Source organism: Castanea sativa, chromosome 1 (assembly GCF_040712315.1).
Source record: "Castanea sativa cultivar Marrone di Chiusa Pesio chromosome 1, ASM4071231v1".
Lineage (NCBI taxonomy): Eukaryota > Viridiplantae > Streptophyta > Magnoliopsida > Fagales > Fagaceae > Castanea > Castanea sativa.
This window is the reverse complement of record NC_134013.1, coordinates 33,084,563-33,103,495: the sequence shown is the minus strand read 5'-3', so window position 1 is coordinate 33,103,495 and position 18,933 is coordinate 33,084,563. Positions and strand designations below refer to the sequence as shown.

At 33.1% G+C, this 18,933-nt stretch overlaps 1 protein-coding gene across 1 annotated transcript; it reads left to right on the top strand.

Moving 5' to 3' along the window:
* Positions 1-2,053: 2,053 nt before the first annotated feature.
* LOC142625378 (uncharacterized) lies at positions 2,054-2,590 on the top strand. Its single transcript, XM_075799051.1, has one exon. It carries the CDS (start codon positions 2,054-2,056, stop codon positions 2,588-2,590), a length of 537 nt encoding a protein of 178 aa, XP_075655166.1.
* Positions 2,591-18,933: the final 16,343 nt, after the last annotated feature.

Below are 18,933 nucleotides of genomic sequence, written 5' to 3'. Positions count from 1 at the left end.
TTCAAAATTTTTTCAATTCCCAATCAATTTTTTTTCCAAAAATGTTATATTATTATGGTACACGTTAGTAAAATCCTACAAAATATTACTAACACAAATTTTTTCACAACAGATTTTTAATTCTTGAATTAGTTGATAATGAGTGGTGGAAAAAAAGTAGTAAATCTGTGAATATAAATTATATATGTTCACCAGTCACAATTAACCATTTCAACAATTATGAAATTTGTTATACTCTGTTCATATAATAACCATTTCATCTTATATGCAGTTGCATTTGTTAAGGAAACGAGGCATCCAAGCACCTATTTGAAAAGAATATATATATTTTGACCCAGTCAAAAAATAATAATAATTTGTTTTAGGAGCTTTGAAAATGGGTAATGGTCATGAGCGGTCAAACCAAGGGTATTAAAATTCTGTCAATTTGAAATATGTCCATTACATGATTTAAATAAAAAAAAAAAAAAATTTAAAGATGTATATAATATAATGTAATGTCTATGTGTTCAAGTTTAAGAAATAAAATCCTAACTGTGAAGTTGTGAATGATGAACAAAAGACCCTAATATAAAATGGTCCCATTGAAATTAATTTCTTGACAAAAGCAAAATCTATGCCTTTCAAATTGGTTGGCACAGTTGGCTCATTTAAAGTTTCAAACTTTGGTAAAGAGTCTTAAGATGGAGTTGTCATTTCTCTTTTATTTTATACATGGTACAGTAATAGAGTATAGCTTCTTGTCTGGCCCGTAATAAGTGCGTTGTCTTTTATTACCATGGTACCCAGGACTCCAACCAGGTTGGAAAAATGTGGGTTACTTGGAGGAGCCGTAACTTAGGGCCTGATTTTCATAAAAAGCAAGTACTTTTCTCTAGAGAAAGTGTTTTAAGTTGTTGTAGTTCAATCCCTGTCAAAGCAACACTATCAATTCGACTACTGTGGAAAAATAATGTATTTGATAAAACATAAGATTTCTTCCTTTCAATCCGGCGGTAGATGAGATGTCCCCATTTTCTTTTTATGGGTTTGGCTGTTTCTACCCACTCAAGATTTTCATTTCTACCATTTTTTGCCACATTGCTTACTAATTTTCTGTTTTTTTTTTTTGCTAATTATATCAGCTTATTAAAATTGGTCTATCACAGTGAGTGAATCACGCACACAAAATAACTTTGCTTCATTTGAATTTCTTTTTCTTTTTTCTGTTTTAGTAAAAGAAATTTGAATTTATAAGTTGTTTTCCAAATCAATTTCTGAATAACTTGCGTTTTATTTAGGAAAAAAAAAATTGATTAAAGGTTGTTTAATATTATTTGATTCATTCCAAATTTTTGTAGGAGTTTTACCATATTGAATTACTGTGTACTGGTAGAATTCATTTTTCCTTTTTTTTATTTCTTGGTAAAAATGATATCTTTATTTTATTTTATTTATTTATTTTTTGATAGGATGATATCTTTATTTTTTTTGGTATGAAAAATATTAAGACGGCAATATGTAAGTGGATACTAATAAATTATTATTTATCATTTCAACCATAATAATTAATATATATCTATATATGCCTATTATATTACTTTTAATTTCCAATATTACACTACTTTAACCACAGAATTAACTGAAAAGAGGGTAATTTGAAAAATCCAGAAAAACATATACATATTTCTCAACAAAAAAAAAAAAAAAAGAAGAAGAAAAACATATATATATATATTTTATACATATAATTCAGCTGGACAAATATTTAATTTATTGAACAAGGGTATCATTTTAGTCACAAGCCAGTTGGGAGACTTGAGAGTGGCCAAATCTGAATTGAAAAATATATATACAGTGGGCCCCTTCGACCTAATTAATTGTTCAAATAAACAAATAGAAGGTTTATAAGTTTATTTATTTATTTATGGGAAAGATTGTAATAAGTTGTTACCTGTTGAAGCAGTTGAACTAAAACTTTAAAGACTAATACCAACCCTCCAAACCCAACAGCCTTATCGTCCCCATTTCTCTTAACACACAAAAAAGAGCTGTTTAAAGATTAACCAAATTCATGTCTACAGAAGATTTCAGCTTCCCCACAACTGGGGACAGATTCTCATGCGGCATCGATTCACCACCTTTGTGGAACCTATCTCCAATAGCTTCACCAAATTCCAGACACGAAGAACCACCTAAAGGGTCTGCCAAAGAAGAAGGAAACGACTTAAAGGATGAGAAAGATTATTGCTTTTGGTCAAAACCAATCGAGTACATAAGCCAAAGAAAGAGCTTTTCACACGTAGAGACTGGTGGAAAATTGGGGATTAAAGATGGAAAAGAAGATGGTGATCATGAAGAGCAAAAGATGGACAGGTTGTGGGAAAACTTCAATGAAGAATTATCAAAGAATTCTAGTTCAAGATCCAATACGTCTTCTAGAATGCAATTTGGCTGTGTTAAGGCATTGAAAACGTCCCAAAGCAATAGTGCAACGCTCACAACTAAGAAGCCCGGCATGGTTGTGATTTTGAAGGTCTTAAAGAAGCTTTTCTTGATCCAAAACTCCAATGATCGGAAGCTACAACGGCCCCCACATAGTCATCAATGAGACAAAGTTAGCTACACATTGAATTCTTGTCTTGGTTCTATGTTTGTTGATATTTTTTTTTCCCCGGATTATTGAGGCCTACACTCCACTCGGCACTGACCAATCACAATGCACCAGGTCATGGTATGGACAGCTGCTTTTGTCTTTTTAATGTATATGTATACGAAACAAATATTTTTCCTCTGATGTATATACAAAGTAAATTGGTAAATTTTGAGTTGAAATTATGCTTAGTTTGTTTTAGCATTAATATTTTATAGAAAATTGGTCATTTTCTAGAAAGTATTTTAAGGAAAACTATTATCTTTTCTGGAGTTTGGTAACAACCTTAAAAATGAGATTGAGAGTGTTTTCTAGTGTTTGATATGCACAAATTTTTTAAAAATAATATTTCTTGTATAATTTAAAATAGGTATAACATGTCTATTGTGTAAATCCAACTAATCAGTGGCGACGCCACTCAGTAGCCAGGGTGTTCCTAGGAACACCCTGGCTTGAATTTTTTTTTTAATATATAATAATTTAAGTTTTTTTATTTATTTACCCTTAAAAAAAAGAAAAAAGAACACCCTCAAGCAATATTAGGAACACCCTCAAAATTTTTATGCCAAACAAATTTTAAACTAAAAGGCATGCAGAGGTAGGGGTGTGTACACACATGAGGTGTGTGTTTACGCACAGTGGAGTGTGTGCTAAACTCCTAATAGTTAGTAAAAAAAATGAATGAAGCAACTAAACACCAATAATTAATAATTTAATTAACTAATACATTATAAAAGACAAACAAATTAAATGATGTTAAGCTAAACAAAAATTAATAATTTTATAATTAATGAAACAACAATACAACAAATTATAGTTTATAAAAGACAAACAAATTTATGAAACAACTAAACAACAATAATTAATAATTTGATTAATATTTCAAATGAACTTATAGTTTATTGTACCGGTACCTTTGTTCATTAATTTCTTTTTTTTCTTTTGAGGTTTTTCGGTGTGCCAAATGCAAATTTGTTTTGGTTTTAAGAATTTTTTTTTAAGTACAAACTTCATGCTTACCAAATTTTGAATTGCGGCCAGTATTTACCGAAATGTCCCGAAACACCCGAAATAGACCAAAATGACTCAAAATTTTTTCAAAGTGGAATAGGAACACCCTAAACAAAATTCCTGGAGTCGCCACTGTAACTAATGTAATCAATATAAATAAAAAACCAACTATAAATTTGGTTTTCAAACTAAAATTTTGACAACGGATACAATCAAAATTGATTTTTCAATTTTTATGATTTCTATTACTCATCTTGCTTATATATTATGGATTGCACATATATTATAGATGGTAACATAAACACACACACACACATATATCAATCATACTTCTCATAATTCAAAATAACCATAAGCGCCGTTTCAAATAGTTCATAATGCCACTAGGCTAAATAGTTCAACTTGCAAAGTCATCTAGTGCAAATTGTTTGATAAATACCAAAATGCCAAATTGTCCAAACACTTATACATGCTTTAAGTTTTAAGAAGACGAACACTGGATTTAATGTTTTCATATTTTTGGTCAAGAAGCATTCTATTGCAAGGTTTAGATTTTAATTTTTTTTTCATCTATCTTCTCAGCAAATGGTTAATTGATTACTTTATTTATGTGGCAAATCAATAAGAATGGACCCTCATGAGATTGCAAGGGCCACCCTTTACTAAAACCAACCAATAGTTCCAATCCATGGTTGTCTGTTCCAGCAAGCTATCACAACAGTTGGAGGGAAATTTGCAAAGCCTCAAATATTGGCTTCAACTATTGATGCATGATTCATAAGGCAGCTAGGTTTCTCGCCATTGAAAAATGTTCCCGTCTTACTTGATGAGGTTTGACAAGTTTGCCAATCTATTGTCATTTCTCTTATTCAGATAAATCTAATGCTAGTCCCTTTCTTATTGCTTTTCAAAGAAAAAGTTTACAAAGGGAAAGAGAAGAAAAGAGAGAAAGAAGAGAGACAAACAGAGAGCAAACTCGATGGGAAGAGGAGAGAAGAGACTAGAGAGAGAAATACTGTTTCCCGCAACCAAAAGTAGATAGTAATATTTATAGGAGTTGTGTAGCACACAAGAGGGAGATTGTTTTTCAATTTTTTTTTTTTTTGGAATATAACTTATAGAAAATAAGCTTTATTTTTGTTAGAGTTTTCTATTAACCATTTTTTTATGCAACCAAACAGAGCTAATTCTTTTGTTTTTTTAAATACATTTGTAATGAGGGGAATTCAAATTCTAAATATCTTGATTAAAAGCATATGAATTTGTCAAACTATAAGTGATAACGCCACTTTAGAATTCAGGTTTGTTTGGTTATCATTTTATGTCCTACAAATTAGTGAAAACATGTTTTGAGAATTTTTATTTATTTATTAAAATTGACCAAAATACATGCTAAACCTAAAAATTGATTGAAATACTCTCGAAACCTAAAAATGACCAAAATACCCCCTAAAATCTAAAAAATGACTAAAATACCCCCGAAAGCTAAAAACTGATCAAAATACTCTTGAAACCTAAAAATGACCAAAATACCCCTAAACTTAAAAAATGACAGAAATACTCCTGAAACTTAACAAATGACCAAAATACCCTGAAGCCTAAAAATGACCAAAATACTCCCTAAAACTATAAAATGACCAAAATACCTCCTAAACCTAAAAATGACCAAAATACCCTCAAACCTATAAAATGACAAACCTATAAAATGACAAAAATACCCCTAAACCGTTAAAATGACCCAATTAAACCATTTTTTCTGCATTGAGAAAATGTAATGCTTATGAAAATGGCCCTCCAGCGTGGTACTTGTGGGATGAGGAGCTGGATATGGAGCATTTGTGTTTGGGGAGTGAGGATGAAGATGAGTTGAGAGGTGAGTTTGAGGAACCACTTTGGATTTCATGCGATATCTAATGGAGTTTTCATCTTGTTGAGCAATGTGTGTTGTGTGTGATTTTTTTTTTTACTTGGATTGTGAATAAAATTTCGATTCAGCACTAGGAAAAAAAAAAGTCCATATATATATGTAGATTGTTACGAATAATTGTTTGAAGAAATACAAAACGTGCAATTTGCTGAATACGAATGCTAGAATTAATCCTCTGATTATTAAAATCATTGAAAAAGAATACAGGACTGGACTATCATGAGCAAATCTACCATGTGCATTTGAATATATCCACACAAAGTTCGATCCGAACAGTTTTGGCTTTTTTCTATCCAATCAGAAAGAAGTATTCTCTGCATTAAATAGAATTTATCAAATTTTCCCAATTCGTTGTTGGGTTTCATCTTTGCACCATGCAACAATCAGCCAATAGAGAGAGATTTTGTACGATCTTATAGTGGCAAGAAGTTAGTTCACCCCCTGCACATTGTATTTTTAAACCAAGAATATTATAGTTATAGACACACAGTGTCCACTCATTTGGTAAAGCACATGCATCAAAATGTGCATGATATTACATAATAAATAAAATCGAGTGATCAAAATGGTATGGGAGTGTATATAATGAGGTCTAATGAGAAACAGTTTGGTTGGAATTATCAAGAAATCATATTTGACATTTTCTCAGTGCAGGAAAAATGGTTATATTATAGGGTGAAATCATATTTTTATTGTCTTATATAAGGATGGCAATGGGGTGGGGCAAGTCCAAATGATGGAGTTTTCGCCTCTGTCTCGCATGGTTTTGTCTTATCCCATCCCTGCCCCGCCCCACATGACGAGAAAAATTTTCTTGCCTCATCCCTGCCCCTTGGGGTCTCGCGAATCCCTGCCCCACCTTGTAAAACTCTACTTCTTGTTAATTTGCCCACAACTATTGTAATTGTTTTCAATAAAACCTGTTTCGTCAATAAAAATATACTTGAAATTAAAAATAAATTTATCCCATCAAATCAAACTAGTTTTTAGCAAAAATTGAATAATATTATTAAAGTATTTAACAAGACAATATCACAAAAAAAAAATCATAATACAAAATCAATGATTCAATATTATATACATTTGTTTATAATAAGCACATACATTTGTTTATAATAAAGACAAAATAAAATGTTAAAATTGGTTCCTTATTTCCAACCTTGCTAAAGAAAAAAAAGGCAAAAATCCTTGTTGGGTAGAATAAAATAAGTTAATGATATGTTTGTTTAGATAGTAGGGTTTTAGGGTATGAAAAATTTACAATTTAACCCTTATTAATGCTGGGCGGGGTGGAGATGAGGTGGAGATAGGGCGGGTTGGGTCTAAAAAATCTAAAGTCATCCCCACCCCGCCCCATGACCGTTGCGGGGTGGGGAAAACTTGCGTGGGCAAAGCGGGGTGGGGCGAGGCAAAATTGTCATCCCTAGTCTTATAGGTTTAAGGGCCATTTTTTTCATTTTATAGGTTTCGGGGTATTTTGGTCATTTTTTAGGTTTCAGGGATATTTTGGTCATTTTTTAGGTTTAGGGGTTATTTTGGTCATATTTAGGTTCGGGGGTATTTCGGTCATTTTTTAGGTTTCGGGGGTATTTCAGTTAATTTTTATGTTTTGAGGGTCTTTCAATCATTTTTTAGGTTTAGGGGTATTTTGGTCAATTTTTAGGTTTAGGGGGTAATTTGGTCATTTTTAGGTTTAGGGGTATTTCGGTGTTTTTAAGGTTTAGGTGGTCTTTTGGTAATTTTTAGGTTTTAGGGGTATTTTGGTCAATTTTTAAGTTTAAGGGGTATTTTGGTTAATTTTTAGGTTTTGACGATATTTTGGTCATTTTTAGGTTTCGGGAGTATCTCATTTTTTTTTTAAAGGTTTAGGGGGACATTTTAGTCAATTTTAGTAGTTTTGGAGTATTTTAGAGTTGGGTGAATTGTAGAAATAATACTTTTTTATATTATGTGTAAATATCCTTGGGGATAAATGACACAATCTCTATTACTAATCCTTTGCGTAATTTGGCATTTCTAACCATCCACTCATTTTTGCTAACCCCCCGCTTTATGGTAACAAACACTAGTGAAAACGTAATACGGTTGATTCTTTGAACCCGCTTCAAGCTAGGATGACATGACTAATCAACCAATCTTGGGGTAAATGGGCTCTTCTTCTTCTATTTATTTACGCTCAACCTTTTTTTAATTCTTCTTATACATTGAAGATGAGACTCAAGAATTTTACTGCGAATATATAATATGTTATAATTATATAGCTGTTTTCTTTCACTCATATAACTATCTAATTTAATTCATTAATCCGAATAATGAATAAAAAGATGAGGATATCTATTCAATTCGTTCTAACCCTTTTTCTATAAAGACTAGAAAGAAATAAATAGGGAAAAATTTATCTTTCAACGAATCGCACGTAGAGATATTGCTAATACACATAGAGTTAATGGTATTTCATAACTAATCGATTGAGCAGCAGCTCGTAGACCACCTAAAAAGGAATATTTATTGTTTGAGCCATATCCTGAGATAAGAAGTCCAATGGGAGCAATACTTGAAACCGCAATCCACAAAAAAACCCCGATATTGAGATCGGCTAAAACAAGGTGATAGTCAAAAGGAATTACTGAATAACTTAATAGAATTGCTATAACTGCTATGGATGGTCCGATACTGAATAACCGAGTATCTCCTCTAGATGGAAGAAGATTTTCTTTGAAAAGTAATTTTGTCCCATCTGCTAGAGCTTGAAGAACTCCTAAGGGACCGGAATATTCGGGTCCAATACGTTGTTGTAGCCCTGCGGATATTTCTCTTTCTAACCATACAATTACTAGTACGCCTATTGTGATTCCTAATACAAGAGTCAATATAGGGACGAATCATAATTGAGTCTAGTTGTATACCTAGATAAAACCCAATAACATTAATGTTAATTGGGTTTAATTGGGTTAATACTCATTTAACCCATTTAATTTAAGTGGGTGGATTTGGGTGAGCAAATGCATTTGGGTGGATTTTGCCACTCCTACTATTTGGTCACAATTAATATTTCTTTTAAAAAATGGCCTTGTTTCTCATCATCCACACTTGGGCACATAGGAATAGGATAGCAGCAAATAGAGTGAAATCCACTATATTCTTACACATTATAGGCATATGTAATAGAGCAAGGATTTATTAAGAACTGAACCCAATGAGCAATAGAAGGGAAGTTCGTTGAGTTGAGAAGCAATGCCCACATTGAATTGGCCCAAACTTGCATTGTGAAAGGAAGGGCTGACTCACCTGGGCCTTTGCAGAAGGACAAAGTTTAGTTACAAAATTGGTTGTAGCTTAAGGCTATAAACTCACTTAATAAAATAAATATTACAACATATTTTAAAAATTTAACCGTTGAATTGCATGTTCTTTAAGCCCTTAATACACATGTTAAATTTTGTGTCAATTGAATATTATTCACTATATTATCTATAAACTTATATTTTGTGCATAATTTTACAAAAACTTGCAATTTAAAAATTTATTGATGACATAACTATTAATCTTTAATTTTCTTGAAATTTTGCAAGCATGGAGGATAAAAGAAGAAGATGTAATCCAATGGTAGATTTGTCAAAATATACCTCCAATAAAAAGATATTGAGTAAGTTTGTAGCCTAAAGCTACAATTAATTTTGTAGCTAAACTTTGTCCTTTGCAGAATGTACATTCATCCACAACTATTGTAATTATAGAGCTTAGCACATCCTTAGTGGGCAAAATGTCCGATGCCAACTTCCATAACAGCAGTTTGAGTCTTTCTTAGATTTTAGCTTTGCACAATATTTTCTATTCCTTCATTTTAAGTAGGTTATATACTGCAAATCTTCCTTGTTGATTAATGTAATAGGCTGTTTTTATCGAGAATCTTCTGCTTGAGTTTGGAGCCCATAGAAGCTTGTCCTCCGTAGGTTGTAATGGTATATGAATATTCAGGATATTAGAGATATCATCTTAGGAAAATAGTTGCCATAGCTTGTCCATGTTCCAACTGTGAAGTCGGTGGCTTGTTATCCTAATCCAAATTGTTTTGGAGTGGCGTATAAGACCTGATGTCCTATTTCAAGTGCAACTATAATTCCTAATTGGTTTAGGACTCTTAAATTGATACCTAACCGGTTTAGATATCCCATTCAATTTGGAATTGATTTAAAACTCACGTGCTCAATAGATGAGAATTAAAGTCCTACTTGAAGTAGTGTCTTTACTTGGAGTAGCACGTGAATATATGGGAATGCAATTCTATTCCTTGAAGGACTCATCTTTGCCGACTTGATATCCTATCTAAGGAGAAGGTGCTTCGGCAATTGAGAGAGAAGAAAATAGAGTGGAAATAGAGAGTGTGTGGATGTGAGAAAAAGAGGCTCTCCTTGGTTTTAGTTATTGATATTTGTGGGTTACAATATGGAATAGTGAGAGAGGTTTGTTGCTGCTTGGTTCTGCAGTTTGGTGGTCTACTCTCTCTTGGTACGTTGCAACCTTTGGATTTGCTTTGTGGCTCTCTCTTTGGTTTGTGCGTAATTCACATTTGGTATTTGGTATTCGTATTTGGTATTTGTGAACCTTTGGTTCTTTGTTTTGTATTTGTGAGAGAGAGAGTTATTTGGGTGTATTTGGGATTTGGGTTTGGGAGAGTGCCTCTACACCAATTTGTATTATCCCAAATTTGTTATAGTGAAATTTGTTCGTTGTCACCCGTGGATGTAGGCTATTGCCGAATCACGTAAATCTTGGTATTTCGTGTCTATTTTCTTTTGGAGTAATTTCCTTCGTTCTTATTGTTAGTTTGAAGATCTTTCACAAGCCTAAAATATTTTCACAACCAATCTTGGTAATTTGAGCTTCCGCTATATTACAACACCAACTTCTTGCCTCTTGGACAATAAGGTTAAATTCCAACTTCTGTTCTGTTCCCCTAGCCTTTGGTTTGAAGGAATGGTTGTTAGGGATCCAAGGATCATTTCAATCATCTATATAGATCCCATTTCCAACCTTTAAGCAAGCTCCCGGTGTTAAAAGATCCCCATACAAAACTCAGAGGTTCTAGCTGGTTTAGGGGCTGACAAAAATGAGTGACCCCGAAGGTATTTTTTCTTGAAAACATTAGTACAAAGACTCTCTTTATTTTGAGCTAACTTCCATGAAAATTTTGGAAAAAGTGCTCTGTTGAAGTCTTCCATATGCCTTAGTCCCAATCCTCCATTACACTTTGGTGCATATAGCATCCCACGCTTTAAGGCACATTCCTTTTTTTTTTGGACTCTTGGTGTCCCCACCAAAAAGTTCAAAAGAGGGCATTCATCTTGTTGGATGTTTTTCTTAGTGATTAGAAAGGAGGACATTTTGTATGAGGGTCTATTGCTTAGCTTAGTTTGTTTGGTCATGGTATTAAGTGCATAGAGATATGGATTTGACTTGTGAAGTTGTAATATTTAATATCTTGTAAGGGTATTTGTGAGAGACCGCACTTCTTTGAGGGTGCTCTCAAAAAGAGATTTGGATGCTTAGGGCATCTTTTTTTTGGGTAATTATGTAGAGTCATCACTTATTTTTTTTAATGAAAAAAATAAGAATAAATAAATAAATAATTTGCATGCAATGCTTCAAACTTCATTAAATATGTAAATACAATCTTGATCAAATAATCATTACAAGGCTTTGATCCTAAATACAATCTATAATCTTGGTAGAATAACATTACAAGGCTTTGGTCCTAGTACAATCTATGTAAAAATCACAAAGCTTTGATTCTAGTTACAATCTACCAAAACTAAAAATAAAATACTAGCCTATTATCCAAAAACCTAAGTTAAGGGGCTAAGTTACGGAATGAGAATGTATTAGGCACCCATTCTGCCTATATGGAGTTTGGTCTTCTAGACTTTAAATGACCATTAAATACCCTTTCAAAAGATGCATGATATTACAATGACATAATAACAAAAAACCCTAACTTAAATATTAATTCATTCTTTGAAAATCTAAAATCTGTAATTTTTATTTAAGAAGAAATCCATTTTTTATTATAAAAAATTTCAGATCTGTATTTAATGAAAATACATATCAGTTTTTTATTTAGAAAAATTTTCAGATCTGTATTTAATGAAAATACAAATCTGTTTTTGTTTTAGAAAAATTTTAAGATTTGTATTTAATGAAAATAAAAATTAGTTTTTGATTTAGAAAAATTTTAAGATTTGTATTTAATGAAAATACAGATCAGTTTTTGTTTCAGAAACATTTTTAGATCTGCATTAATGAAAATACAGATCAGTTTCTGTTTCAGAAAAATTTTTAGATTTGTATTTAATGAAATACAGATAAGTTTTTGCTTTTAAAAAAAAATTTGTGGATTAATTTTTGAAATTAAAGAAGAATTAATACATGTTAATCAACTAAAGAACATTCTAACAAAGCATATGAACATGGCATATATGAATTGTGAACAAGATCCTAATGAAATTAAACACATTAATAAAAACCATGCAATGAACAACACGAGTATATCAAATAAGAGAAAGCAAAAAATAAAATAAAAAATAAATACAAGAACAAAATTAAATACCTACTTGCATGAATATTCCCTTTAATGGAAGAATACTTTAAAACCCCCAAAAAAAAAAATTCACCTCTTTGAGATCTAAAATATTTTACTTACAAAAAAGAAGTTCTTAAAGCCAAGGCTTCGAGAACGTCTTTAACGTAAAGGGAGTAAAGAAGTTAGAAAAACAAGGGCCCTAAATTCTGATTTTTTCCCCCTCTATTTATGGAGGTTGAGATGCTTCAAAAATAAGCTGAATAAGATCAGATACAAATTGGAATGCATCCTTATCTCCAAAAATTCAAAAAGGATAGGTTTTTCTCTTATATTTTTTTAATTAGAAGGTTCTTGGGTCGGGCCACGAATTTGAGCCAATTGGCACTTGGGAAGTGCCGATTGGCACTTGCGATGTGCCGATTGGAACTCCAAGAGTGCTGATTGGCCCTCTTGGATGCTAAGCCCCTCTTCCAATTTTGGTTCAATTTGGACTCTTTTGTGGGGATTTTTGAGTCAGGAATTACACCTAGACGCGTTTTTAATTCATATTCTAAAAATTAATTCATTTTTCTTGATAATCATGTCTTTTAGTGTAATAATTATCTGATAGATAAATATTCTAAAAAGACTTAATTATCAACAATTTCTTTGTTATCTGATTATCCACTTTATTCCCATGCAAGAAGACTTATTTTTTACAAAAACCAACAACCAATCGCAAAATTATTTAAATAATTTTAATTATTTAATAAATCAGAATTAATTTAAATTAATCACATGTAATCGGTTCCACCCAAACAAAATGTATGCAGACCATGAAAACTTGATGATGTGATATCTTTTAATCCGACGGTCCGCTTTAGGAATTGGGCATATCGTTGTGACCGTTAAAATCTCAAGATCATTTTTATGATGTACAATGAATAAATTAATGCATGTAATGCAACTATGATTTTTTCAGGTATATGAATGGTCATTTTAGCCATCTTCCAATATTAAATTATGAGCGCAAAATCGAGTGTTTATAGTATTGTTTTACATTTTAAATACAACCACTGATGAAGCCAAAAATGGTCATTAGTTGATAGCCTCGTCAGAAATTATAACGAGGTAAAGTTCCTTGCAAAGATAAAGGAGAAAGACACCAGAGTGGCGTTAGCCAACGGTTCTTTGATGATGAAGTCAGTAGAATTCTCAATATCTCTTAAAGATTAAGAATGTAATTTTGTAGGTTTAAATTTGTGTACCTTTCTCTTGGGCTTGGTGGCTTATTTATAGCCTTAGTACAGCTGTTGGGAGGCTCATTATGAGTGTAACTAATGGCAGTCTCTTAATGGCTTTCTTGGCTGTCTTTTGTAATGTATGTATGAGTTTAAATGAGGCTTAACTGGCTCATGGTTAGCCATTCTGATTGTCAGAGCTCATTGGTTATGAAACTATGAATAACTGCACCTAAATATTGTATGGTTGTCATCTCATTGATGACCTTGCGGATTGTATGATTGTCATCTGTATGGACAAGCCTGTAGAGTGAATGCCCATCAGCTTGTATGATGAGCATGAGAGGACGACCTTGTGGATTGTATGCTTGTCATTTGTGTGGACTAGTCTGTTATTTGAATACTCATAAGTTGTATGACGAGCCTATGATTTTAGTACTTGTCAGTTACCCCCTTATTCCTGCATCGACCCTTTGGACGGCTGTTGGAACATTGACGGTGTACACTTGTTTTGACGAGGATTCCTATCTTTAGATACCATTTATAGCACATGCTTCTTGCAAATCTCGATAATTAGGTAGAACTTTTGTTTTGTTGATCTTGCCTGCTTCTCTAAGAATTTCACCAAAGTAGTTATGCCCTTTAGTTTTTATAGTTGTGACTTTAATCATACAACTTTATTATCGATTTTAAGAATTTGATCAACATTATGATTGTGCTCATCGGTTTTTTACCTTGTGAAATTTAATCATATGACTTACTCTTGCTTTGAGAATTTGATCGTCATTATGATTGTACTCTTTGGTTTTTAACTATGCAAATTTAATCATATGACTTACTCTCGCTTTGAGAATTTGATCGTCATTATGATTGTACTCATTGGTTTTTAACCATGTGAATTTAATTATATGACTTACTCTCACTTTGAGAATTTGATTCATCATTATGATTGTACTTGTCTGAATTGAACCTTAGATGATGATTTTATTCTTATCAAGATTTTTATCGTCCACTTGGTTTTACTCATTGGACTTCAATGGTAGGCTCTCTTCTTGAATTTTTCTTTTTCTTTTGTATGGTAAATAATACTTTTAGATTTTTCAAGAGAACGACATTTATTCATGTGGGGAAAAATGCCCCCTTTATTCATTTCTGCTTACAAAACAGTTTGATGAAAGAAAATTGAAAATATCATCTAACTAGCAATAATACCTCTTGAAGTGCTCTACATCCCATGGTTGAGGTAACCGTTTGCCCTTGAGTAATTCAAGGTAATAAGTTCATCTTCAAGAATGCTTGACGATCTTGTATGAGCTTGCGTACTTTCTTTGTCATTCTTTCGTTTGGGGGAACGATCCTTCTTCCCCTTCTTTTAATGTTAGAGCTCGTCAATATCTTCCATCTTTCACTTGCCATCTATTCCCTTTGCCATTAATGCACCCTCTCCGTTCATGTACTTTTGGGCTTTGAATAGGAGGTCTATCATTGTAGTTGGCGAGGTCTTGGCTAACGAAAAGATGAAGTCCTTGGTTGTTAAGCTAGCTTCAAAGCCCCTTAGTTGAACTTGGTTGTCAGCTTCATCTACCTCCAAAATTGCTCAATTGAAACGCTTCCCATAAGCCCTCAAAGTTTCCTCTTCTTGTTGTTTTATCGTTAGTAGATGCGAAGTTGGCCTTTTGTGTCTCTAGCCACTGATAAAATGTTGTACAAAGGAGTCACTAAATTGTTTGAAATTTGCGATCGAAGATGATGCTAACTTGCTAAGCCAAACTCGAGCAGCTCCTTTAAGAGTTGTTAGGAGGAGTCTACACATCACTTCATCAGGTGTCTACTGAAGGTTCAACAATGTCTTAAAAGACTCTATGTGGTCTAGCGGATCTGTGTGCTCGTCATAAGATTCCAATTGAGGGAGCCGAAACTTAGGTGGGAGTGGGCATTCTAGGACTTCACTAGTAAATGGTGAATCCATTCTCTTGATCATCCCATCTAAGTTTTTGGTCGTCTTCCCTTTCAAAGCATTTTTATTCTCGTCCATTTCCTCCCTCATGTTTTTCAAGAGCTCGTCATTGTTACAGTTGGGTTGTTTTGTTCGCTAGAACTAGATTGCCCTGTTCGTCTGGATTTGGACCACTCTATTTGTTTGGAGCCTTCTTCTCTGGTTGGGGGACTATGAACCTCCTCCTCATCATCACTTCAATTACACAGGTAAGGATGGGGCATGTTGCTATTCTCATGGGAGATGTGCTGCCTTAACTCCATGTTATGCTTGGTTAATTCTTCAACACTTGTTGCTAGTGTTTGAATCTGTTAGGTCATCTGCATTGGATCAAGTGGGCCCATTGAACTTGGATCCATTGCGTTGTTTGAATGGTAGAGCTATGAAAATCTGTATGATTCAAATCCACATTTTCCACAGACGGCGCTAAACTAATGAAGCCAAAAATGGTCGTTAGTTGACAACCTTGTCAAAACTTATGACGAGGTAAAGTTCCTTACAAAGATAAAAGAGAAAGACACCGGAGTGGAGTTAGCCAACAGTTTTCCGGTTATGAAGTCAATAGAGTTCTTAATATCTCTTAGAAAATAAGAATGTAATTCTGTAGGTTTGAATTTGTGTACCTTTCTTTTGGTGCTCGGTGGTTTATTATAGCTTTAGTACACTTGTTGAGAGGCTCATTGTGAGTGTAACTGATGGCAGCCTCTTAATGGCTTTCTTGGCTGTCTTTTGTATATATGTCTGAGCTTAAATGAGGCTTAACTGGCTCATGGTTGGCCATTCGGACCGTTGGAGCTTGTCAGTTACGAAACCATTAATGACTCTGCCATAAATATTGTATGGTCATTATCTCATTGACAACCCTGTGGATTGTATGCTCGTCATCCGTATGGACAAGCCTGTAGAGTGAATGCTCATTAGCTTGTATGACGAGTATGGGAGGGCGACCCTATGGATTGTATGCTTGTCATCTATATGGACGAGCTTGTTATTTGAATACTCTTCAGTTGTATGACGAGCCTGTGATTTTAGTACTCGTCAACAACCATTATATTTCCTAAAATTATCATTGGCATTTTCTATTTTACTATTACAGTGAACTGGTATTAAGTTTGCATGTAGATTGATGGGCTTTTAATTTGCTTTTGTTAGAGAATACAAATCCTCTGTACCATTTTTTGTGTTTAACTTTATGTTCTACCAATAGCAACTTGCAATGTATTTATTTAACTTTCCTTATAAAATAACCAAAGTTTAAAATGAAAAAAAAAAAAAACACATGACAAATTGTAATCGGTGGAACATAAAATGGAACACAAAATGTGGTACTGAGGATTTGTATTCCTTGTTAGGTTCTAGTTATTGTTCGTTTGGTAAGAATTCACGAGATAAGTGGAATTGTTAATTTGGGTCTTTTTATGGGCCAAAAAAAAATCTATAAAAGTTTCCTGGGCTTTAGGTCAATTGCAAATAATCTCTTAGGCTTTCACGATTTGCTCGGGAAAAAGAAAAAGAGGTTCCAACAACGAGAAGACTCCTAGGAAGGAGTCGGTAACCTTCGTCATTGTCAGCATTTTATACTCTCTCAATAGCTTCAATAGTTCATTGAAAGCCGCTCGGAGACACCCAGTGCTGACCACATTAAGAGACAGGAAAGCGTTGTAATATATTCTATTTCTTTATAATCATTCAATTCCATTCCTTTATGAACTCCCAAAAGAAGGCTTAAGGTTTCTATATTTGTTAAATTGACACTTGTAACAACATCTATAAACATTTCTTAAGATTTGGATCAATCGCAAATTAATCTCTTAGGCATTCAATTTTTTCTTGTAATTCCTTAAAGCTTCTAATTGACACTTGTGACTAGCTTTTGTTTAATTACTTTCAATGACAAAAAAGAATTACGTTATCATCAAGGATGAAAAGTAGAACATTTTAAACCTTCATGAATAGAAATAGAAAATATTTTTGTTTTGTTTTTGTTATATATACATTGTTTTTGTTATAGATAATTTGAAAATTGTCCATTCCATAATTATTGCTCATATCAATAGATTAAGACATCAATAAGATTTTTTTTGGTGTAATTAAGATTTGAATCCAAGTCACTTATTTGACTATAAGTTGTTTTACCAAATGAATTAACATTCATAAAAAAAAAAAATTAACTAGTTTTTAGGAATGAAAAATGAGTAATGTTGTAGAGGTCTCCATGGGTCGAGTTATGTCCAATCCAGACTTGATTGAACCACTTTGGGTAGGGAAAATCAAAACCCATCATCGACCCAGAAGGAGCATTGAATCCGTCAGATTGGGTTTCATTAGGTTTTGAGTGAGTGTCGGTTGGAGTCAAGTTTATGATGAGGGCCAAGATTTTGTCGGATTTGGCTGGATTTGTCAAGGTTTGGTTGAGATCCCCTTATATTGGTGGGGAAATAGTTCATGCTTATCAGATTTTCAATTGAAATTCATGATTTGTGATTGGAAGAGAATTAGTCGTCAAGCGAGTTGAGTTCACCATTTTCTTAGACGGCCAAACCACAACTTGAACCGAAAGGATCGGTTCTTGGCATTGGTGATCCGTAGTTGACCAAACCACCACTCAGTTCAGGCAATTTTTGGGTTGGATGGCATCGAGTGGGGGTGGTTTGTTAGGTTCGGCTGGGTGGTGGACAACTCTAATGCATACACAAAAAAGTTTGTCAAATTTTTTCATACTAGTTGAGTTGTCAAGTTTTTACTATTACCTAGGCCCACTATTGACATAATTTTTTTTATCTACTACTAATAATATGCCATATCAACAATTGAAAAATTCAATCTTAGAGAACACAAGAGAAGAGAGGGTTCATGTGTAAAGTTTTTAGCTTGTGGGTTTGATTGGAAAATGGTTTTTTGAGTGCGAGGCTAAATAAGAGCAATTTGTTGGATAAATTTGGTGAATTTGAGAGAGTCAATGTAGCTCTTCCAAAAAATTTCTTTCAAATGGAGAGATTGTTAGAGCTTGATTATAAGGCTTTAATCTTTAAAATAGAGAGAAATTTGGCTTTATTGAGCCGAGTGGAAATGCTCTAGCCACAAATAGTTTTGGTATCAAGGAATGTTTAGTGGTGCCCCATGTCTTAGTTCGAACTCACCTATTATTTTTTTTTCCTTCCAAAGTAATTTTTTTAAGAGTGGGTTCAGGTGATAATTCATTGTTAAGAGAAATCATGTGGCAAACACTTAGCCATGACTTGATGGAATGCGCAACTATGAATAGTAGAAAAAAGTAGTGTGTTTATGTGCTATTAATAGTTCATTAATTAACCACTGCGTACCCTTAGTATGATGGTTACTCTACAAATATATGTGCTTGTGAAGTGTGGGGACAATGACTAGAGTTTAAGTTTCTAGGAGGGAGCTTCACACATATATACTTAGATTAGTGTAGAGTAGAATTTCTATCTTGTATATAAAAAAATTAGTTCATCAATTACAATTGCATATATTGTCAATTTGTGATAACATGGTACTAAATATACTTAGATTATGGTAGAAAAGAATTTTTATCTTATATAAAAA

Coding starts and splice junctions, on each gene's coding strand:
- LOC142625378 (XM_075799051.1), top strand. CDS start 2,054: ATGTCTACAGAAGATTTCAGCTTCCCCACAACTGGGGACAGATTCTCA.